The 25,526-nt window shown below is 35.6% G+C and overlaps 1 protein-coding gene across 2 annotated transcripts in view; it reads left to right on the top strand.

Moving 5' to 3' along the window:
* LOC140163085 (dual specificity protein kinase CLK2-like) overlaps nucleotides 1-25,526 on the top strand; it is a 72,009-nt gene that overhangs the window by 26,974 nt on the left and 19,509 nt on the right. For both annotated transcript variants that reach the window (XR_011860401.1, XM_072186457.1), the window contains exons 2-5: nucleotides 15,809-15,975; nucleotides 19,247-19,517; nucleotides 21,580-21,676; nucleotides 22,600-22,681. Coding sequence is in view for 1 of the 2 variants with exons in the window: in XM_072186457.1 (XP_072042558.1) it covers nucleotides 15,815-15,975; nucleotides 19,247-19,517; nucleotides 21,580-21,676; nucleotides 22,600-22,681 (611 nt within the window). In the remaining variant the exon portion in view is untranslated. The remainder of the gene's footprint in view (nucleotides 1-15,808; nucleotides 15,976-19,246; nucleotides 19,518-21,579; nucleotides 21,677-22,599; nucleotides 22,682-25,526) is intronic.

The raw sequence follows: 25,526 nt of genomic DNA on the forward strand, positions 1-25,526 counted from the left end.
TGTAAATCAAACCAATTTTTTAAGTTGCGGATCAAATCTCGACAGAGAATTCATGCCAATACAACATTTTAATAATTTGACCTCAGATGACCCCTGATGACCCCCTAATGACATTACCAAAATATGATTCTAAATGGTGACTGTATCCACCAAGTTTCATGCCCATATGACAGTTTTTACTAATTTGACCTCTGTTGACCCCGAAATTACCTTCAAAAAATTTGGCTCGGGGGAGGGGGGGGGGGGGGCACGGCGCAGCACAAATTCAGCGTCCCATAGGATAATGTGTGAATTCGGCCTTCTTCAAGCGCCATTTCTGGTGTCCCTGCAATACTTGGCAAAATAAATTTGGTATCAAATTAAAGCTCTGTTTCTCTAGATTCCAAAACTTTTGTCGGCATATATCGATGACCATTGACTTTTTTCGCTATTGCAAAAAATGCAAAAAAAATAGCTAAAAATATACTAAACTCACCACTCACATTTTCTTAATCCGCCACAGAGAATTGAATACCTGAGTGGAAGAAGGGCCCAACTCCATTTTTTTACGAAAATGAGTTAGACCCAGCATTTTATTGCCAGCAGATTGTGCTTCCTTGTGTGTGAAAGATGAGCCAAAATCCACCCTCCAAATAGTCTACCAAGTACGCCTAATCATGGTTTTCATGGAAGAAAGGCCCAACTCCATGGAGTTGGGCCCTTCTTCCACAAATATTTGGTTTAAGAGGAATTTTGTTCATCCATGATATCTGCTTTTCACTACAATGCTAACATATTACATGCTTCTACTTGTGCAATTAATAGATAATTATCGAATTTATGTACTGTTTATAACATATCTGCTTACGGAACTGGCACTTGCAGTATATTAGTGGAAGAAAGGCCCAACTCCAGCTCGTATTAAGACCTGTACCGTTGCCAAGGAAACATTATATATAATTTTGAATGTGTGTAATATTGTATGTTCATGTATTAAAGGTCCCTGAAGATGAAAATATTCTGCCTATAAAACTTTTCCAAATATTAAGTTTTTTCTTAATATCTCAAAAACAGTTTTGATGGAGTTGGGCCCTTCTTCCACTCAGGTATTCAATTGCTTTTGAGATCAATTGTCCATTTTTTTTCTGCATGTTATCATTAAAGACACTTGTCAAATTCATATGAGCCAATATTGAGTGATTTAAAGTGAACATGTCGGTAGATATGGTCGCTACAATCTCATATTCACTATGGACTATATTAGCCGAATTTCGTTGTTACATAAAATGCGGAGTGATTTAGTGTTGCGTCCTCTTATTTTCAAAATCCACATTTATTACTCATTAAGTAAACTAGAGAAAATTTGAAGCTCAACACCGAAGATTTCATGTCTCTGCAACATTCCGTTCAAGAGAAATGATGTTTTAAAGATCAGTACCGTACCGAAATGCCGAAAATCAAATATTTCGACTTTTCTTCACATATGAGCCAATATTGAGTGATTTAAAGTGAACATGTCGGTAGATATTGTTGCTACAATCTCATATTCACTATGGACTATATTAGCCGAATTTCGTTGTTACATAAAATGCGGAGTGATTTAGTGTTGCGTCCTCTTATTTTCAAAATCCACATTTATTACTCATTAAGTAAACTAGAGAAAATTTGAAGCTCAACACCGAAGATTTCATGTCTCTGCAACATTCCGTTCAAGAGAAATGATGTTTTAAAGATCAGTACCGTACCGAAATGCCGAAAATCAAATATTTCGACTTTTCTTCACAAACTTTTTCACAAACTTAGTGACAGACGAAAATTTGAGCACGTCTTTGAACCAAGTTTAATTTCTTTTCTAGATTATCAGTGTTCCTATTTTGTTTTGGAAATCATTTATAACTAAAGAAGTATAAATCCCCCCCCCCCCCCCCGTTCCAGTGGTAACAATTACAATCTTTTTGCGTAGGCCTACTGAACATTCAGCAAAACGGCTTCATGCAGATTAACAATGTCTATTAACCTTAAAATCCATTTTTGAGTATTTTTGGACGCATATCTAGACTTTGCAGGCGCCTACTCAGCCAATAAAGTGTTTTTTCCAATAATTTTTTCATGGGGATGACTTTTTAAGTTAGGCTGGCAGCCTAACTTATTTCTTTCTTGCCATTTCTTTAAGTAAGTTAGGCGGGCAGCCTAACTTATTTCTTTCTTAAGTTAGGCGGGCAGCCTAACTTATTTCTTTCTTGCCATTTCTTTTTCTTAAGTTAGGCGGGCAGCCTAACTTATTTCTTTCTTGCCGTTTCTTTCTTTCCTCTTTCTTTCTTCTTTCTCACAATTTGCTACTACTGCCACATGCTTGATCGGATTTTGACCAAACTCAGTCACAAGCAGTATTGGGTAGCTGGCTACAAAAGTTATGGGTTGTTTAACGTCAGAGGTCATCCAAGAGGTTACAGGGGTCAAAAAAGGTCATTTTAACAAAAAATGCTCCCATTGAGCTGAAATTTAAATGCAATGATCCTTATGACATTCTAAACATATTGAAAACATTTTAGAATTTATTGAAGGTCATTAAGGGGTCATAAAGGGGGTCAAATGTCAAGTTTTTTCAAAATGCTCCAATTGAGCTGAAATATAGATGCAATGATCCTTAAGACATTCTAAACATTTAAAAATATTTTAAAATTCATTTAAGGTCATTATAAGGGGTCATACAGAGGTCAAAGGTCAAGTTTTCAAAATGCAAGCTTTCCACGATCAAGGTATATTAAAACCGCAATTAATGAAACAGTCTTATTAAAATTAATACTATCCAGCACAGTATTGCTGCTTGATCAGATCGTCACAGTCATCCGCCTAACTTACCTCGTGCCCTTGCAAAGGGCACAGTTGCTCTAGTTCTTCTTCTTTCTTTCTTTCTTTCTTCTCACAATTTGCTACTACTTCCACATCCTTGATCGGATTTCGACCAAACTCAGTCACAAGCAGTATTGTGTAGCTGGCTACAAAAGTTATGGGTTGTTTAACGTCGGAGGTCATCCAAGGGGTCACAGGGGTCAAAAAAGGTCATGTTAACCGAAAATACTCCAATTGAGCTGAAATTTATATGCAATGATCCTTATGACATTCTAAACATGCTTAAAATATTTTAATATTCATTAAATGTCATTAAGGGTCATAAGGGGTCAAAGGTCAAGTTTTTGAAAATGCTCCAATTGAGCTGGAATTTAAATGCAATGATCCTTATGACATTCTTAACATGTTAAAAATATTTAAAAATTCATTTAAGATCATTAAGGGGCAACAAAGGGGTCAAAGGTCAAATTTTCAAAATGCTTCAATTGAGCTGAAATTTAAATGCAATGATCCTTATGACATTTTTTACATGTTTTAAATATTTCAAAATTCATTTCTGGTCATTAGGGGTTATACAGAGGTCAAAGGTCAAGTTTTCAAAATGCCAGCTTTCCACGATGAATGTACATTAAAACGGCAATTTATGAAACAGTCTTATTAAAATTAATACTATCCAGCACCCAGCACAGTATTGCTTGATCAAATCGTCACAATCATCCGCCTAACTTACCTCGTGCCCTTGCAAAGGGCACAGTTGCTCTAGTTAAGTTAGGCGGGCAGCCTAACTTATTTCTTTCTTGCCATTTCTTTCTTCTTTCCTCTTTCTTTCTTTCTTTCTTCTCACAATTTGCTACTACTTCCACATCCTTGATCGGATTTCGACCAAACTCAGTCACAAACAGTATTGGGTAGCTGGCTACAAGAGTTATGGGTTGTTTAAAGTCAGAGGTCATCCAAGGGGTCACAGGGGTCAAAAAAGGTCATTTTAACCCCAAATACTCCAATTGAGTTGAAATTTATATGCAATGATCCTTATGACATTCTAAACATGTTTGAAATATTTTAAAATTTATTTAAGGTCATTAAGGGGTCATAAAGGGGTCAAAGGTCAAGTTTTTCGAAATGCTCCAATTAAGCTGAAATTTAAATGCAATGATCCTTAGAACATTTTGAACATTTCAAAAATATTTTAAAATTCATTTAAGGTCATTAAGGGGTATAAAGGGGTCAAAGGTCAAGTTTTTGAAAATGGTCCAATTGAGCTGAAATTTAAATGCAATGATCCTAATGACATTCTAAACTTTTTAAAAACATTTAAAAATTCATTGAAAGTCATTAAGGGGTCAAAGGTCAAGTTTTCAAAATGCTTCAATTGAGCTGAAATTGAAATGCAATGATACTTATGACATTCTTAACACGTTTTAAATATTTTAAAATTCATTTAAGGTCATTAAGGGGGCCATACAGAGGTCAACGATCAAGGTATATTACAACGGCAATTAATGAAATAGTCTTATTAAAATTAATCCTTTCCAGCACAGTATTGCTGCTTGATCAGATTGTCACAGTCATCCGCCTAACTTACCTCGTGCCCTTGCAAAGGGCACAGTAGCTCTAGTTAAGTTAGGCGGGCAGCCTAACTTATTTCTTTCTTGCCATTTCTTCTTTCTTCTTTCTCACAATTTGCTACTACTTTCACATCCTTGATCGGATTTCGACCAAACTCAGTCACACGCAGTATTGGGTAGCTGGCTACAAAAGTTATGGGTTGTTTAACGTCAGAGGTCATCCAAGGGGTCACAGGGGTCAAAAAAGGTCATTTTAACCGAAATTGCTCCGATTGAGCTGAAATTTAAACGCGATGATCCGTATGACATTCTAAACATGTTTAAAATATTTTAAAATTTATTTAAGGTCATAAATGGGTCAAAGGTCAAGTTTTTCAAAATGCTCCAATTGAGCTGAAATTTAAATGCAATGATCCTTATGACATTCTAAACATTTTGAAAACATTTTAAAATTCATTTAAGTTAAATTCATTCAAGGTCAGTAAGGGTTCAAAGGTCAAGTGTCCCAAAATACTCCAATTGAGCTGAAATTTAAATGCAATGATCCTTATGACATTCTAAACATGTTAAAAATATTTTTAAAATTCATTTAAGGTCATTAAGGGGCAATAAAGGAGTCAAAGGTCAAGTTTTCAAAATGCTTCAATTGAGCTGAAATTTAAATGCAATGATCCTTATGACATTCTTATCATGTTTTGAATATTTTAAAATTCATTTAAGGTCATTAAGGGGGTCATACAGAGGTGAAAGGTAAAGTTTTCAAAATGCCAGCTTTCCACGATCAAGGTATATTAAAACGGCAATTAATGAAACAGTCTTATTAAAATTAATACTATCCAACACAGTGTTGCTGCTTGATCAGATCGTCACAATCATCCGCCTAACTTACCTCGTGCCCTTGCAAAGGGCACAGTTGCTCTAGTTGCCATTTCTTTCTTCCTCTTTCTTCCTCTTTCTTCTTTCTTCTCACAATTTGCTACTACTTCCACATCCTTGATCGGATTTCGACCAAACTCAGTCACAAGCAGTATTGGGTGGCTGGCTACAAAAGCTATGAGTTGTTTAACGTCAGAGGTCATCCAAGGGGTCGCAGGGGTCAAAAAAGGTCATTTTAACCGAAAATGCTCCGATTGAGCTGAAATTTAAATGCAATGATCCTTAGGACATTCTAAACATGTTTAAAATATTTTAAAATTTATTTAAGGTCATTAAGGGGTCATAAAGGGGTCAAAGGTCAAGTTTTTTCAAATTGCTCCAATTGAGCTGAAATTTAAATGCAATGATCCTTATGACATTCTAAACGTGTTTAAAATATTTTAAAATTCATTTGAGGTCATTAAGGGGCAATAATGAGGTCAAAGGTCAAGTTTTCAAAATGCCAGCTTTCCACGATCAAGGTATATTAAAACGGCAATTTATGAAACAGTCTTATTAAAATTAATACTATCCAGCACCCAGCACAGTATTGCTTGATCAGATCGTCACAATCATCCGCCTAACTTACCTCGTGCCCTTGCAAAGGGCACAGTTGCTCTAGTTCTTTCTTTCTTTCCTCTTTCTTCTTTCTTCTCACAATTTGCTACTACTTCCACATCCTTGATCGGATTTCGACCAAACTCAGTCACAAGCAGTATTGGGTAGCTGGCTACAAACGTTATGGGTTGTTTAACGTCAGAGGTCATCCAAGGGGTCACAGGGGTCAAAAAAGGTCATTTTAATGGAAAATGCTCTGATTGAGCTTAAATTTAAATGCAATGATCTTTATGACATTCTAAACATGTTTAAGATATTTAAAAATTTATTTAAGGTCATTAAGGGGTCATAAAGAGGTCAAAGGTCAAGTTTTTGTTAAAATGCTTCAATTGGGCTGAAATTTTAATGCAATGATCCTTATGACATTCTAAACATGTTTTAAATATTTTAAAATTCATTTAAGGTCATTAAGTGGGTCATACAGAGGTCATAGGTCAAGTTTTCAAAATACCAGCTTTCCACGATCAAGGTATATTAAAACGGCAATTAATGAAACAGTCTTATTAAAATTACTACTATCCAGTGTTGCTGCTTGATCAGATCGTCACAGTCATCCGCCTAACTTACCTCGTGCCCTTGCAAAGGGCACAGTTGCTCTAGTTCTTCTTTAAGTTAGGCGGGCAGCCTAACTTATTTCTTTCTTGCGATTTCTTTCTTTAAGTTAGGCGTGCAGCCTAACTTATTTCTTTCTTGCCATTTCTTTCTTTCCTCTTTCTTCTTTCTCACAATTTGCTACTACTGCCACATTCTTGATCGGATTTCGACCAAACTCAGTCACAAGCAGTATAGGGTAGCTGGCTACAAAAGTTATGGGTTGTTTAACGTCAGAGGTCATGCGAGAGGTCACAGGGGTCAAAAAAGGTCATTTCAACCGAAAATGCCCCGATTGAGCTGAAATTTGAATGCAATGATCCTTATGACATTCTAAACATGTTTAAAACATTTTAGAATTTATTGAAGGTCATTAAAGGGTCATAAAGGGGTCAAAGGTCAAGTTTTTCAAAATGCTCCAATTGAGCTGAAATTTAAATGCAATGATCCTTAAGACATTCTAAACATTTAAAAAATATTTTAAAATTCATTTAAGGTCATTAAGGGGTCATAAAGGGGTCAAAGGTCAAGTTTTTCAAAATGCTCCAATTGAGCTGAAATTTAAATGCAATGATCCTTTACACATTCTAAACATGTTGAAAACATTTTAAAATGCATTTAAGGTCATTAAGGGGGTCATACAGAGGTCAAAGGTCAAGTTTTCAAAATGCAAGCTTTCCACGATCAAGGTATATTAAAACCGCAATTAATGAAACAGTCTTATTAAAATTAATACTATCCAGCACAGTATTGCTGCTTGATCAGATCGTCACAGTCATCCGCCTAACTTACCTCGTGCCCTTGCAAAGGGCACAGTTGTTTCTAGTCTTTCTTTCTTTCTTTCTTCTTTCTTCTCACAATTTGCTACTACTTCCACATCCTTGATCGGATTTCGACCAAACTCAGTCACAAGCAGTATTGGGTAGCTGGCTACAAAAGTTATGGGTTGTTTAAAGTCAGAGGTCATCCAAGGGGTCACAGGGGTCAAAAAAGGTCATTTTAACCCAAAATACTCCAATCGAGCTGAAATTTATATGCAATGATCCTTATGACATTCTAAACATGTTTAAAATATTTTAAAATTTATTTACGGTCATTAAGGGGTCATAAAGGGGTCAAAGGTCAAGTTTTTCAAAATGCTCCAATTAAGCTGAAATTTAAATGCAATGATCCTTATCACATTCTAAACATTTCAAAAATATTTTAAAATTCATTTAAGGTCATTAAGGGGTCATAAAGGGGTCAAAGGTCAAGTTTTTTAAAATGCTTCAATTGAGCTGAAATTTAAATGCAATGATCCTTATGACATTCTAAACATGTTGAAAATATTTTGAAATTCATTTAAGGTCATTAAGGGGCAATAAGGGGGTCAAAGGTCAAGTTTTCAAAATGTTTCAATTGAGCTGAAATTTAAATGCAATGATCCTTATGACATTCTTAACATGTTTTAAATATTTTAAAATTCATTTAAGGTCATTAAGGATGTCATACAGAGGTCAAAGGTCAAGTTTTCAAAATACCAGCTTTCCACGATCAAGGTATATTAAAACGGCAATTAATGAAACAGTCTTATTAAAATTAATACTATCCATTCAGCAGTGTTGCTGCTGGATCAGATCGTCACAGTCATCCGCCTAACTTACATCGTGCCCTTGCAAAGGGCACAGTTGCTCTAGTTCTTCTTTCTTTCTTCTCACAATTTGCTACTACTTCCACATCCTTGATTGGATTTCGACCAAACTCAGTCACAAGCAGTATTGGGTACCTGGCTACAAAACTTATGGATTTGTTTTACGTCAGAGGTCACAGGGGTCAAAAAAGGTCATTTTAACCAAAAATGCTCCGATTGAGCTGAAATGTAAATGCAATGATCCTTATGATATTCTAAACATGTTTAAAATATTTTAAACTTCATTTAAGGTCATTAAGGGGCATAAAGGGGTCAAAGGTCAAGATTTTCAAAATGCTCCAATTGAGCTGAAATTTAAATGCAATGATCCTTATGACATTCTAAACATATTTTAAATATTTTAAAACTTATTTAAGGTCATTAAGGGGGTCATAAAGGGGATAAAGGTCAAGTTTTCAAAATGCTTCAATTGAGCTGAAATTTAAATGTAATGATCCTTATGACATTCTTAACATATTTTAAATATTTAAAAATTCATTTAAGGGGTCAAGTTTCAAAATGCAAGCTTTCCACGATCAATGTATACATATTAAAATGGCAATTAATGAAACAGTCTTATTAAAATTAATCTTATCCAGCACAGTATTGCTGCTTGATCAGATCGTCACAATCATCCGCCTAACTTACCTCGTGCCCTTGCAAAGGGCACAGTTGCTCTAGTTGTAATCTTTGTTTATCATCGTGATTGAAATAGAACACATTTTGTGAAGCGCATCTCTTATTTTGCGCGAAGAATGTAAAAGGAACGCGTTCATGATGCCGGCCGTTACAAGGGGGCGCAGCATTAATTCAGCGTCCATGATACAGGCGTTAACATTGGGGGATGATTGTATGGACCATCCCACTAGCAAAATATTGGGGGTATGGATTTTTTTTCCCAAAACACCAAAAAATATTAGGTCTTTTTGGGGGAAAAAATCCATATCTTCAATATGAAAGGTCAAAATTTTCAATTGACAGTCGGCTTTTCCTCCCTGCTACATACACTTTAAGAATATGTCATTAGATTTATATAATTTACTTCGAGGACTGTTATATATCAAAAATTTGAAAAATATTAAATTTTTATAATTTGTCATAAAATTTGTATTATATTGTGATTTTCAAAAAATGAAAATTATTTGATATCAGAAAGACATGCTTCGTATTCAGAATGCAATTCGATAGGTCTGAGGTGCTCTCATGTCCCACAAAAATACTGTCGAAACGCATAATAAACGCTCATTTTGGATCCTTAATTGCGCATATGTATATTGTATAATAAATTAAGAGGAGAGATTAAAATTTTATTTTCAGCTAAAAATAAAAATAAACGTTACTCGTAAATTCAGTGTTATTTATTTAAATGTCACACAGTACCACGGTATGATAAATGGGGGGGCATCGAGAACGAGGGATAGGGAGAGAGTGGTAGGAAGGGAGAGATACGCACCGGATACGCACATTTATTGCTTTAAAATTAGTTTATAATAAAAACATTACTTGACCAACATTTAAAAAAGCCTAATGTGTGAAATTGTGTTCATTAAACATTTTAAATACACCATGGTTAGGATGGTCAAATGGTAAAATGCAGCCCTCGAATTAAGGATCTGAAGGGGCACGGCAACTTTTTTAGGGCAAGTTGATAATTGCCGTGGATTTTCACTGAAAAGGCAAGGCAGCACGGCAATTTGTAATATTTCAAAAGGGCATCAAGGCAACTGTTGAAAATTTGAGAAGGGCACCAAGGCAATTTTTCAAAAGCGAATAGATGCATTGCCGTCAGCTGAAAATTCGACTCTCAACTTTACACTAAAATAATACAAAGCAATCAAAAATCAACAGTTTAATTTACTTAAATTTTGCGATCCCTAGTTCTGAGCTGCAAAACTGACTCGAAACAGCGATGAAACAGCTGTAACTTTGGTAATGATCAAATTCGCCGGTATAAAAACTATTTCGTGCAAAAAATATCTAGAGATGGGCTTACATGTACCAGATAAGACGATACCGGAAGGGTATCGCCATCAGTTTGCAATGGGAAGTCAATGTTTGCTAATCGAGAGATTAATTGATTTGCCCAGCGCTCAGATTTTGTTCACGACACGATGTCGAGGAAGCTTTACTGCTTAGTTACTAACAGCGTTTCTGATTGGTCGATAGTACGCTGAAGGTGTTTCTCTGACCAATCGAGAAAATTAAGTGATTTCTAGCAACCAGATAATGTATAAAAGCCGATGTGATTGGCTGAATATGGGTATAATCAGAAATAATGGCACCAAAGTGTGACAAAAGTGTCAAAATTACAAACAGTGTTCAGAGATGTAATTATTGTCTTATTGTAAGCAAAACATATCTTAATTCAAGAAAAAATAAAAAAATAACTTCAGTAATATTACTAAATATATTTTTTCAACTGGTTTATAGGCTAAAGTAGTCCAAAATCTTCAGAAACATAACACAAAAGATCCATGTCATTCCTTGTTATATTTTGACAAAATTATGCAAATATGTAATTCTTTGAGTTTTAATTAATTGCTTAGACACTATACTAAAATAGTCATGTAGAATTTTTGTCAAGGAAACAAAGTTTTGGAAAAAAAATTAAAATTTTCATTTGAACACCTAAAAATTTGTGGAAATCATGAACAAAAGTTTTTATTTGTCAAAAGAAACATCTTGAATTATTTTCTGTTTATGTTTATATCATGCAATATGATGTGCAAAAACTGTGTTGAAGTTTTTAGCATCACATTGTTCTTCAAATTGATGTAAGGAGCCATCAAAGTAGTACAGTTGTGTAACACTCCTGACACTGTACACTACCTGTATGGCCTGAAATATTTTATAAACTACATTTTCTAAAACAGTCTTTGTAATTTTTTGTTGACAACATCTATGGCCCTCTCAAAAAAGGCACAGAATGTAGGTGATTTACGTTCATTTTTGTTTTTCGAGCCCAGCTTACATGTTTTTGTAACACTCCTGACACTTCGCTATAGTAACTGTATAGCCTCAATATATATAAATTTGCAAATCACATTTTCTAAAGTAGTTTTTTTTTTTTTTTTGGTGACACTATCTATGGCTATCTCAAAAAGGGGCAAAAAATTGAATTACATTAGTTCAATTTTATAGTTGAGCCTATATTACTTACAATTGATTGTCAGGAGTGTAACATTTTGGTCGAGCTATGAAAACCATGTTTTTATGTACATATTTCTTGAATATGAAGGTCTTTACATCATGATTGCAGCAGTTTGGCTTCAGGAATATAGTTTCAGGGCTAAAAGAACACCAACAGACTGGTAATTTCTTCAGAAATTTGAATTATTGCCAATTAATTAATTCTGTGTAACACTCCTGACATTGACTATTTAGATAGCTGTAGCAAACATGTTCAAGCAATGGCAAATATTTTTCTTGTTTTTGAGTTCCTATCCCAATGCACTTATAAAATAAAAAGTAATGTATGAATATTGCCAACTTGGTGTATGAAAAAAATCAAGTTGAATTCTGATGTAACACTCCTGACGAGACAGAATTTCTCTTTTAAACCCGCTCTAAAAAGAAAACGGTTTTGATATCATGCAAGTTTTATTTTTTCCAAGTTTGGCCCAAATGTTGCTTTTACTTTAAACAGACTGAAATAGATTATTACTGTCATCATAACCTTACAATGCTACGTAATCTGGCGAGAAGTGATTTTTGGAACATATTTTATTTTTCGCACCATGTAGTCTTCACATGTTCCTAAGTAGACTATTAAGCGACTAATATGAAAGAATTTGGTACTTAATAATAGCAGACACTTCACAAAATGCCATGAAAACCCATGCTACACTTTGCAACTTGTATATTTTTTACAGTGCATGATTAAAAAACAAGTACCTCTTTTCTTGTCACGCTAAAGTGTAACACTCCTGACCCTATGGGGAAGAAAATTGGGCATATTATTTTTTACATGACAGCTATGACACTACAAATTGCTGTGGTTAAAGAGAAAATCATAACACACTTTTTGAAAGATGAATTTTTTTTTGTTTTTTTTCATTTGCACAGCAGGCATCGAAAACCAAACGGTGCCATTATTTTTGACTTTACCCATATGTAAGCTTACGTAATACGTAGGGGTAATGAATATTAATTCACAACAAACTATTGTGTATACTGTGATTGATAGCTGGGTTACGATGCTCAAAATAGCGATCGTGTTCAATATTTTCGATCTAATTTTCCACAATTTTGCGGGGATTTAACCAGTACTTGTTAATGATTTTATAATGAAGGGGCAGGGCTGGCGGCTAGGGCACCCACGGCAACTTCATTTAGGGCACGACAAGTGACTGCCGTCGGTAAAGGACATATTTTGAGGGCATTGCGGCAATGGGGGTGGGCACCCACGGCAATATGCCGTCGGTTAATTCGAGGGCTGGTAAAATGTAATGATTTACACACATAGACAAGCACGCATATCCATCGATTTACCATAATAGAAAATTAAATCCTATTATTCTTTATGTTTTGTGGTCAATCGTACATACTGTGCGTTTTCAATGGACAGATGAGCAACGATTTACCTTTACCATGAATAGGGTTTCACACTTTCAGTGTACATAGTTATACCCACAGAAGAGACAACGTAAATCATGTTTTAAAATGAACTTTGCCCATGTGAGATTGCATATATAGTGAACTGAAAATTGCTCCTTTGCAATGATTTTATTGATTTATAAGAGCCCATAATGTAGGCCTGCTCTAAGAATACGCGATTTTGGAGGCCAAAAAACGCACCCCGATTTTTAATTTTTTTTTCGCGGATTTGGAGAGTCCCTGGGCCTAACATCAAGTGCTACCATCATTAAAAAAAATTTGGAAAAAAAAAAAAGAAAAAAATAATAAAATTGCGTTTTAAAAAAAATATTTTGCGGATTTAGAGAGTCCCTTGACCTAGAGTGAAGTGCTACCATCATTTAAAAAAAAAAAAAAATTGGAAAAAAGTTACCAAAAAGTTACAAGTTTGTATCCAAATGGGATCAATTTGTAACTTGTGTTCACTGCAAAGTCTATTGAAGATATAAAAATGCATTGGTTTTGTACAAGTCTATATCTTAGATCGATTTTGAAGTGAACACAAGTTACAAATTGGTCCCATTTGGATACAAACTTGTAATTTTTTGGTAACTTTTTTAGATTTTTTCAAAAATTTCAAAAAACGCAATTGGAGCCAAAATACGCAAATTGCGGCGCAAATAACGCAATTGCGTATTCTTAGCAGCCCTACCATAATGCTACCCATGTTTGCTTCTTATTCCAGAACCACCCATGTGTAAAATGCACCCTATGCTGTTTTGGGCTTAAGGGGGTTCAAAACGATGTTTCTGGAAAACAGAAACTGAATTTAGAACCATTTGAATAGATTGAATAAGTTAAGCTAAATACACTGAGCAAAATAGTTTTTGTTTGAAGGAAATCGGTTGTCAAGATTATACATGTTTTTAGTTTCTTTGTATTCTATTGTTTTTGCCAATATATTGATGAAGTTAAAGGAGTATTTCGTGATCCTAGCATCCTCTTTTTATGACATTTTTCAGTACATATCCACGAAAAAGCATATTCCCAAAATTTCAGTTGATTCCGATATTGCGTTTGTGAGTTATGCATTATTATGTGTATTACACTGCTCCATAGACAATACGTTGTAATTTCGTTCTGGTGCACCAGAGCGAAATTCAAATTTCACGATATCTTTGCTAAGCGAATTAATGTGCAAGAAATATTTTGTACATAAACATTATGTAGCCAGAGGTTTTCAGTGATATAACGTTTTTTGAGAAAAGTGGGGGGATGAGGCTGTGGATCACGAAGTGCCCCTTTAATGAGGAAAATTGGCATAATGTGCTCATGAATATTCATGTTTGCCAATATTATACCAATATCTTATGAATAAACCTTCATACTATTATTTTATATGATTTTGACATGAAACTTTGCCAATGTGTTTCTATGGCCTAAAACATTAACATGTGATTTTCCCGCCCATCTAATTTGCATATTTGCATAATTAATTAGCATTATACTTAATGCAAATATGCAAATTAGATGGGCGGGAAAATCACATGTTAAAGGTTTAGGTCATAGAGACACATTGGCAAAGTTTCAGGTCAAAATTTTAAAGGTAAAAGTAGTATGAAGGTTTATTCATAAAATATTGGGAAAATATTGGCAAAAATTAATATTAATGAGCACATTTTGCCCATTTTCCTCATTAACTTCATCAATATATTGGCAAAAACAATAGAATACAAAGAATCTTTCAACAGCAATATCTCAAAAACCGTTTGTCCGATTTGGCTCAAATTTTGGAATTAAGATTATTTTGCATATCTCTCTGCAACAAGTCTATTTTAATCTCAATCAGAGCAACTTGATTTTGCCTTTCGTACCACCTTAAAGCGTCTAATTTTGAGTCTATTTATGAGACTGCATTTGAGGTCTGATCTTCTGGATTGTATACTCCCCAAATAGTGGTCTAAATTTGTGCCTATATTTAGTAATCCCTCATTGTTACTGCCAAACCAATTTTAGAGGATCTGCTGCAGCTGAAATATCTAGGCACTTTAGGTTTGCAGTGTGTGGTCCTAAACCCTCAATATAATTGTTTCTTGTTTCCCTTCTCACCCAGTTGTTGGTCTCCAAGATAAGTAGGCCTAATAGTGGTCCAATTAACATTATTGTTATCTTATTGACTATGCAGCTCTTAAAAATTTGGCCCTGCTTTATATTAAGGTGAGACAGGTGTAATCGGTTTTTGTGTGAAGATCATAGAAATTCAAAACTTGGTACAAAGTAACTGATATAAACAAAAAATACTCAAATGTTAAGCATATTAATTAGCTAATTTGCATATTTAATTAGGGAAAATGAGCTACAGCACCATTGGTACTATTGTTTTATTTTGTTCTTCTTTTTTTCCCATGCAAATGATTTATTCATCATAAAAAGTCAAAAAAAAAAAAAAAAAAAAAAAAAATATGGGGTCATACCCCTAGCCTATTCCCAGATCCCTCATTTTTGCTAAAAATGATTGTGCCGCGAGCCTGCAGCCAGCCCTTTTTTTAATAGACCTTTTCAAATCAAGATCAGAAAAGATTGTTAATATACAGTAAGCTAAGGGGTCAAATTGCCATTGGTGACAATGAATTAAGCGGAATCACATACCCTTTTGAGTGAAAATACAACATATTTGGCAAAAATCAACATGAGTCATCACAGAGAAATATTTTCTTTAGAAAGGTATTGAACTAACACTTCCACTATTTGGCACTTCACAATGTGACAGTAAAAGAAAGAAAATGCAACTGTTTATCGTCTGCGGCACATTTGATTTGGTCTTCAAGCCATACCCAACGCTTGACCATATCTTTCACACAGATTTGTGTTCAGACATAATAGTTGCGTTTGTGTCAGCGTCAATAACCCGGAATTGTAAACAGGGTCATCCATAACAAACTTTGGAAAACTTCAATATGAAAAGCTCTATTGGATAGTAAAATAAGCAGGCACTCAACTTGGGTTAGCTAACCCTATTTTTGGTTTTTGTTTCTTTCAGTACACCATGCCACGTTCAAATCACCGCCATAGATCACCAAGTTCCACTAGGTATTCAAACCATAGACACAGAAGGAGAAGGAGGTCATCAACACCAGAACCTCGTGCAAGTAGAGTGTATCAATATCAGAGTGAAGCATACAACACACGCTCATATAGGTCAAGGAGGTGGGTCAAAATATAACACTACATACCGTAAACTGGGCCTACATTGCCACTACCGGGGTAACTTTGCCACCCGACCGGTAAAATGATATGCCTTCAGTGCACAAAAATAACACAAGGATTCCAGTTAGCCCATGTGAAAATAGATTATGTGCCATATACATACATTGTATGTAGTTCATGTACAGTAAGCCAAAGAATTAAGGTACCAATTGTGTTCACCTCTGTATTTCCTAAATAAAGACAAATAATGTCAAAATAAAAACAAGCAGCCAATACCTGTACTCTTTAGCTCTGATTTAATACCTTATTACTGGTTGAGAATTAAAGACAATTGCGATCTAAAACCTAATGAAGAAACGAAATCAAAAGTTTCATGTTCTAATCAATGAAAGCACAACGCTAGTTTTAATATGCTAATCAATGGAAGCACGGCGCTAGTTCTCTTGTTCGCGAATGCTTTGTGTACAAATCAATTGGGCATGGAATGGAGCAAAGTGCAACTTTTAAATTGGCATCTTCCTTGGGGTTTTGGTTCATCGTGTCTTTATTTCTTAAACAATTTCAACGAATGAGGTCTTAAATTCAAGCTAAAGGATGCAGCTGTTTACTGCTGGTTCCAATTATGATACATCTGTCTTTGTTTAGGATATACAGGGGTGAACATAACTGGTACCATAATTTTTTGGCTTACTGTACATGTATATGGTGGTTAGTAACTTTGGAACATCATTTTTCAAATTTGGGGGTTTTTTTTACATGTTTTTAAATTTTGCGAAATATCGACCCCACAGCCGTAAGTACTGACTTTACAAATTCACCCAATGTATACTTTGATACTTTAATATGTCCTTACTACTGAGATAAAATATCAAAACCCTCAATCTATAGATTTGTACCCTGACCCTCACAGCCTAGTGAAGTGTTGGGGCTACATTGCCACCCCATATCGGGGTAACTTTGCCACCCTATGATTTGCCATTTATATGCTAGGCTGACAGTTTCGAATATATTCTGGAATACCCTTCAAACCAGAATGAAATCTACTAGTAAGATGGTTCTAAGGAAGTTCCCAAATTATCTATACTAATAGTTCTTATTATTTCAGATCAGGTCAGCAGTACCATGGGGCTACTTTGCCACCCAATGTATTGACTTCTAGATTGGTCAGATACAATGTACACTGTAGGTGTTTCATTATTGCTGTTATTTTTTAAAAACCCAAAGGGTGGCAAAGAAGCTCCAATCATTGGTAGCACTTGCTTCAAAATAGGCCTGGCTAAGTAGCCCCATCGGCACCCAATGTTTTTTTAAAAAAATGGTTTTCATACTAATTACTACATGTATATATCGTGCTATCGTGTGTGCAGTGTGCACCTTGGTAAGCTTACTACATGTACACACAAGATAGCATGGAAATATCAGCATTTTTGAAACATCTTCATTGAAAAAAAATTCAGTCCATTGCTACAATGTTATGTTATAACGCACATAATTTGTTAAACAGTTTCATCTGTAGGATTGGTTTGGTTATCAAAGGTTTAATTATGTAAACAAATCCAGTAAACTACTCACGTCTTTAGCTTTCGCCATCTTGTATGATGGCTTTCTCAAAAGTGACTTGGTTCACTGCTTCTCCCGCGGAAACCGGCTGTAGCCTCATTCAGCGAAAGCTAAAGACGTGAGTAGTTTACTGGATTTGTTTACATAATTAAAGATAATTTGTTGCATTAAATGAATAATTTAGTCAATTATTATGCGTACATGGGATGGCTATAAAATCAGCAAATTTCAACATGCCGATGCACCTCTAAATCAAGCGTCACATTGTTCAGTTGAACTTGAAATTAAAGCCTGCATCACCTAAGCAAAGTTGCTAAACTAAGCCGATACACATGCTATTGCTATGTTGGCATGTAACAAAAGTAGCTCAAAATTGTTACTTCAATCTGTACTTTTTACAAATTTGTACAAATATTTCTGAATATCTAAATCCTGAACAAAACTTGTTTGTTTTCTCTAGCTGTATTCCTTTTTCCTCTTCCAGTCGCTAACAAGCACTTTGGGCATTAGGGTTCAAATATTATCTATCATGTTTTAAGGGCAGAGTAATGGGAGAGAACACGGACCTTTTCGAGCATCATTATTTTTTAATTGTATGTCCAAAGTATATAAAACTATACATTTTTGGAAAGGAAATGAGTCAAGGAATCCCATGGTGACGTCAGATTTGTTCAAAAATCTCAAGTTTTTGAAAAAATCACAAAAATGCACTTTTTTACCCCATTTTTTTGTAAAAAACTAAAAAAAAAATCCATTCGGAGTAAAAAAAAAAATCAGTTAGTTTATCATGGAGAAGAGACATGAACCTCTAAAGGGAAGGTTTTTTTATTTTTTTCAAATTTGTCTTATTTTTCGAAATATTGCAAAAAACATGTGAAAAAAGCAATTTTGTAATTAAGCTAAAAATTGCACATAATGGTGCATATTTTTGTTCAAAACAAATATTTTGAAAAAATGAGAAAACCTTCCCTAAACTTTGATGTGCATATTTTTCGAGTTATCTTGTCACAAAAATCGTACAATATTGTTAAAAATGAACTCTGAGAAATCGACGTTTTAGTAAAAAAATGTCAAAATTATGCACAAAACGTCCTTATATTTTAAAACAGCAAGACTTTCACGCTTGTAAAAGCTGTATCTGGTGCATGGTCTAAATATGCATCTTTTTGCACCAATGAATCTATAATGTCTGTTTTTAGTGCGCCTAAATCCAAAATAATTAAAAAATCTTGGTGGCTTTTTCACTGCAAATTTTTGTTTTGTTTACATCACATTTGCTGGCGTTAATAACATACCGAATCGCCTTGTTTGCGTTGGACATACTGCGCAGAGTTGCGCGCGTCACTTGACGCGAATCGCTAGCAGTAATCAAAATATTTCGCATTAAGCGCATTGCCGACTCATTATTTCCCGCCAATTTACTAAGCTGTCTTGAGCCATGTGACTTTTTAGAGTTGAAAAGAGTGAAATAAATCAAGCAAAAATACAAGTAAATATTAGGAAGTTGTATTTTTATCAGTTTCAAGTGAAAGAATACATCTTAGTGTTGATAAATATCAAGAAATCTCAAATTCGGGTGTGGACAAATGTGTCTCCCCTTACTCTGGCCTTAAGGCATGAGAATTTGCAGACTTGGAAGTCCATAAGGATTGTTTACACAACTAGTGTAGTCTGTAATAATCTATCCCACTTAATGATTGGCTATTTGCAGTCGGAATTATCGTAGAGAGCGATCACCATCACCAGGAGGCCGAGGAGACATTTATCATGAAGACCAATACTACACACCAGTCGGGGGCTTCGACCCAGTGTATATACATCAAGACAGGGACAGCTACACCCACAGATCTAGAGGTAGTGGTGGTCATCGCCATGGAGCCAGTGGAAGGAGGGATGACATCAGTAGTGGTAACTGGCGGACACACCGTTCGTCCAGGAGACACAAGCAGCAATATCATACTTCGGATAGTCGTTCATCTGGGGTAGGTTTTGTTCCAATGTTTATTAAAATGATCCCCTTATCAATAACCCTTTTCTAGTCCAACACCTCACCCCATTACAGAAAAATGTTAGTTTCAGAGAGCTACATCACACAGCGTTCAACCAAAAATCCACTTGTTCATGTATGCCAAAATGTTACTTGAAAATATATTACACTCACATGTCAGAGATATATAGGTCAGCAATTTGAGTATTAGGAAGAATATTTCAGTTTGTGGTGTCATAAAGTGACTGTTCAGAGAGAGAAAGAAGGAAAAACAATATTACAAAAAAGCACAAATGCTTGTCAAGTTCCCTGTCCAATAAAACAATTAGGACAAAGCTCTAATCCTTATTGGATGATCAATGTGTCACTTAGAGATAATTGTATGAATTTCAATATTGGACTACCAGTTTATGTGTATACTTGGCGCATCTACACCACATAGCTGAAACATCTTGATAATTACATGTTGAATTGACATTGGCTATCAGTCCTAAATACTTTGCAATTTCAATAAGTGACATATTGTTCATCTTTGGTCCAGAGGGGTTATGTTTTTGTAACAATGCTGTAATTGATGTTCGCAGATTGAGAGCAGCAGGGTGAGTATTGATGTACCTACATTTGTAGAGATACATACATATCATAATATGTACTTACAAAATATCTCTTGATCAATGGCACATGTTCAATTTCATGAAAGTCCTGTGGACATTAGAGTTGTTTAAATCAGAGCTTAAATTAGGCACTTGTACATGTATGTTTGCAGTTGAGAGTTGTGCACCTACCCCAACTTGCCATAGCAGGTGTACATGTATAACTGTGAATTTAGAATGAAAAAATACTACGGCAATGCTGGGAGGCATGCAGGCAAGTTGTGAACTGCATTAACTGGTCCAATATGGCCAAATGGGCCAGTTTTAATGTAAAAGCTCATGTGAGCCCTGGTTGAATCTTGTGTAAACAAGCCGATCTATGGGTGATTTTCAGCAAACTGAAATTGAACTTTGTGCAATTTGCAAATCTTGATGCATGAGATATGATGACATCTTACATCATTCTAAGGCATACTTGCAAATGATAATATCAAAGAGCATGTACGGAAATCCCTTTTTATTTTTATTTCCCCCAAAGTACTCTGATTCTGTTTTTTTTATTTTAAAATGTGTACCAGTATTCAACCAAAAACTGCATGCAACGTATATACTTTCAATATTTTGACATTGTCATGTGATCAGATAGAATCAAATCAAACAAGATTTCCTCTTTTATGTTCAAAATGCTTTGAAGTTGTTTTTCAACTTTGTGGCATACATGTATGTTATTTAATATTATTTTCATCCAACATAGTTGGTACTATGTAATATAACAATATGTTGTGTTTTTTATACTTTACTTTCAAATTTCCTAATTAAGATATCTGCACATTTTGCTTATTGGATGCTAAAGAGTTCTATAGCTTAGTAAAGAGTTGCAAAGTTTTGTTACCAAGTGTTGACTGGAATGTAGTGCTCAAGTCTTAAAACCTTCAGTGGTTGCTTGTTGCCACAGTACACAAAGTGTATTAGATCAAAATGACTGCAGGAAGATGCTGTGATGTAAGAGGTGGGAGTTTATGTATTATGAATTATGAGAAAATGTGTGTGAAAGTGGTGTGCAGAAATGTTGGCCATATCAAATTATATGCCCAAATTGGGAAGTTTGTTATAGTTTTGATGTGGGTCTAGTGGGTCCTTGATGCAACAAAGCATGTTGTGTTTTTAACAGCCTATGATTATGTAGGCACAGTGGATTATAGATTGCTTATTTTTTTTCCATATGCATCCCCTTGTCTATCTTTTGTATTATATCATGTACCTCGATGATTAACGAATGATGAACAACACACGTACACGAACCTGTCCACCGCATCCATCTCGAAAACCTTTTCCCTGTTGTCATGTTCCGGCGTCGACTACCCGCTTATGATGATGATGATGATGACGACGACGACGAATCATGGTGTTGTGTTGGGTTTGGGGTGATGGTGATGATGTTGTCATAAATTGTCGCAAGAACAGAAGAGCCACAGAGAAGAAGGGCACAGTCGTACAAGTGTGATCGATGACGAACATGGTCATCTAGTTTATCGGCCGGGTGACACCTTACAAGCAAGATGTACTTCAAACCTTATCTTCGTAATTTTTTTTTATTTTTAAGTAAAACGTGCCCTCTATTTGCCTTAGACAGTTGAAGAAACACTAACAATTAACCAAACAACATTGAATTACATGAATTTGAGCAAAATTAATGGTTATACAACAGTTGTACACAAATAATGTAAATTTTCTTAAGCGAAAACACCTGTTTTGGACCTTGTAGACATATGGTGCTAAATGGGACGCTTTAATTTGTCATGTAATTCATCAACACTCACACATACATTAATGTTAATATTTCATGGGACTTTGTCACATTCAAGGCACAAACAACACACCATGCAGCATGCACTTTACACAGTGTACATCATAAATGTTTATTGTATACTGAACATAAACAAGCAGGTGTCCCCTTTCCTCACGTTTGAACCTGTCTGTCCGTCTGTCTTTCTATCTGTGTATAAAAATAGCACAAGTAACTTGGTGCTGTGTTCCATTTTATTTAATCAACTGTTAAGTAAAATTGGAAGGGTGAATCAAATCAATGTTCATGATTAGTAGAGATTTATTGATGAATGTTTGAATAAGTAGTTGTAAGATTCAAGGTTGCACAATTGTTACTTTCAAGTGCCCTAATGGTAGCACAATGTAAGATTTGTGTGATGTTGAAATTGGAAGCAACCTTTATTTTTTATCATGTCATTCCAACAACACGACACATTTTTGAAACGTCAGTTGGACATACATAGAACTTGTTGAAAGAAAAGAAAAGAAAACTTACTTGTCTCTTTTATTCTAGAAATGAACCTTTTTACAGACAGGGAATGGCTTGGTGTGTGTTAGCTTCTTAGTGATTTCTTATTATTATTACCACCTTTTTTTTCCCTCTTATGGAAGAATATCATTGTTAATGCAGTTTCATGTTTTTCCTCCCAAATATAGATGAAATCCTATCAACATTAGGTGAAGGCACATTTGGTAAAGTATGTGCTTGCCGAGACAAGGAAAAACATTCCAGTGATACGTAAGTAATGTTGCATCAGGAGAATGGCAACCCAAATAAGGGAACAAGGACCACTTGAACCCCAAACTGAGTCATACAATTTTGGTAACTTCTTTTATGGGCCCATGGTGCAGTTTTAAAATTTAAGCTAAAGTGTGAACCCTGCTCTGGTCTACATTGGTGAATATGTACGAGAGGGTATCAAAAAGTTTTTGAAATCGCCCAGAAGTGAACAAGCTATATCAATGAAATTTTGTCAGTGCAATCACTGGTCCTAAGTTATGTACACTATGGTGCAAAAATGGTCTCATAAGTATGTTTACTTTTTTTACAGGCGTTAGATGTCAGTAACTGCTTATGTAACCGCATAACCAGCAAAATGGAGAAAATGGAGGCATGTAGCATGATTAAGTTCCATTTTAAGGGTACAGTGCCCAGAAAATCTGTGATGAAATAAAAAAGCAACAGTGAGCACCGAAGATAACTTTCATTTCATCATCGATTTTCTAGGCACTGCAACCCTTCAAAAGCAGGATCTTAATAACGCTGCTTGCCTCAATCTTTCTCAATCTTGCAATTTATGTGTAGTAACTGGGGCAGCAGGTTATTGGCATCTAACGCCACCTGTAAAAAAGTAAACATACTTATGAGACCATTTTGAACCATAGTGTACAAAAGGACCAGTGATTGCACTGACAAAATTTCATATAGCTCTTTCACTTTTGGGCGAGTTCAAAAACTTTTTGATACCCCCTCGTATATGCCTTCCTTGGTGCCCCCAAGGGATTCAGACCTGTAGGTGGAGCAACACATCCACAAAGTGTCAAAAAGGTCTCTGTTCTAAACTTTGGGTGCCTGTCTCCTGATGAATGTCAATGTCATTGGAAGAGATTTTTGCAATTTGTGTTGAGGTCATAATTATATCATAAAAAGCAACTGATTGGAAATGAGTTGAACAGCTAGATATCGCCATAAAACACAACAATCAATCGCAAACTTGGCGCAAACAAACTTGTGATGTGTATTGTTCACACCAATCATGTACCATGGTGCTGCATTGCTCTTATTCACATGTAATGCAGCGTACAGAATGTGGTGTCCATATTCAAATCAGCAGAAATCAATATCTTGACAGATTATGATGGTCATGCACGTTCATTTTTTTTCATAAATTTCTGACTGAAAAGGTCTATTACCAACACAGTTGAACTCCATTCTACTATCTCTAGGCCTAGGCTAGGGTGCATCAAACTCCCCTCATGTCAACCATATTTTTTTGTACCTAGTGTCAAACTGTGCCATTTAACTAGAAAATCATCCCCTCCAAATTTAAATTCAATTGGAGGTCGGGAAGGGGGTTTAAAGTTCAGACAGGCAACCAGTAAAACTCCGGCCGGCAGCTATTGAATTATATATATACAGTTATACATACATTTTAATAGCTGCCATTAGTGAATGTTTTTACAGTACCTCATATCTCAGACAATACTCAATAAAATGCAAATCCATTTGAACTAAGCAAAAAGGCAGCTATTTTCAGACATATTTGAAGTCATAATAATAGCTGCCATGTGCATGTTTCTCTATTTACAGCCATTTCTGCATGGAAAATGGGTCCTTCACGTGCTGCTTGAGCTTAAAGTTTGCATGATAGATGCCTTTTACTTAATGACAAATCAATCAGGCAGCTATTTATTTTTCATTACTTTATACTGAACATCACTGTGGCTGCCATATGCATAACAATGTAATAAATGTACTTATGTTGCTTATCAGTCCATATGATATTGGTAAATTAGGTAGCATCATTCAGGTGTCCGTTTTCTATCTTGCTCCACCACTTGCAAGACATTTTGATAATGTTCCTAACTTTGGGGAGTCTCTGCACTGACTTTCACGCCAGAGGTAGCGCTAAGTTGCTTTTTGGGTTCCCGGACCCACCAAAATAGAGTTTGGACCCCCTGTTTTTAAAATTTTCTGCAAATTAGGGGTCCATGCAGACCCCAGTTTTTCAATCTAGCGCTATTGCAGACATACTATTTATGCTGCATTTGTGCAACTGGGACTCACCAAACTCTACTCCGGACCCCCTACTTTTTAATTTTCTGCAAATTTGGGGGTCCCTGCGGACACGGGAGAGTTTAGTTCTAGCACTACCCCTGTTTCACGCCACGTTCTGCTGCATCATTTACCACATTGACGGCTCTAACATTGCTAAGCGATTGCAGATAAACTGAGGACTCGGGCCAAGTGTCAACATTGTCTGCTAGAAATTTGTCATTGATCTGCAGGATGTTCATAGTGAACCAGGAGTCCTTGCCTGCAAAATCAGCTAGGACAACTGTTGAATAAGTGATATTCTCAGGGTCAGGGAACTTTGGCTTTCCAAAACCTATGCCAAGCGAATACATGGCTTTAATGCTGCTGCATCAGGTTTAAGTTCAAGTAGCCTTCTCGCAAAAGCTTGGCTCTCTTGTACTGCTACTGGTACGTTTCCACTGAAGAGAGCAAGCGGTGCCATCTCTTCGGTGAGATACCACAGATGTCTGTTCAGGGCTTTGTGGGCTTGCATGCACTTGTTGCAACACCAAAATTGATATTGGCATACTGTACAACTGACTATCGTTCCATGACGAAGCAACACTACATGTTATCCAGCAGGAACTTTAGATTATTGTTGCAAATACAACAAATTCACATATCTTTGGTAGCTGGTGCTTTTTTTGTCACAGTGCCTTGCGGAAGCTGTTCAATGTGATTCTGTATTAGAGAGATTTTGATGCTATACAGCAGTTTGGACATACATGACTGCTTGAATGTAATTGATTGGCCCGAGTCTTTAGCTTTACTGCTATCGCTTAGCAAT

This window comes from Amphiura filiformis, chromosome 10, assembly GCF_039555335.1.
Source record: "Amphiura filiformis chromosome 10, Afil_fr2py, whole genome shotgun sequence".
In the NCBI taxonomy this organism is placed as follows: Eukaryota; Metazoa; Echinodermata; class Ophiuroidea; order Amphilepidida; family Amphiuridae; genus Amphiura; species Amphiura filiformis.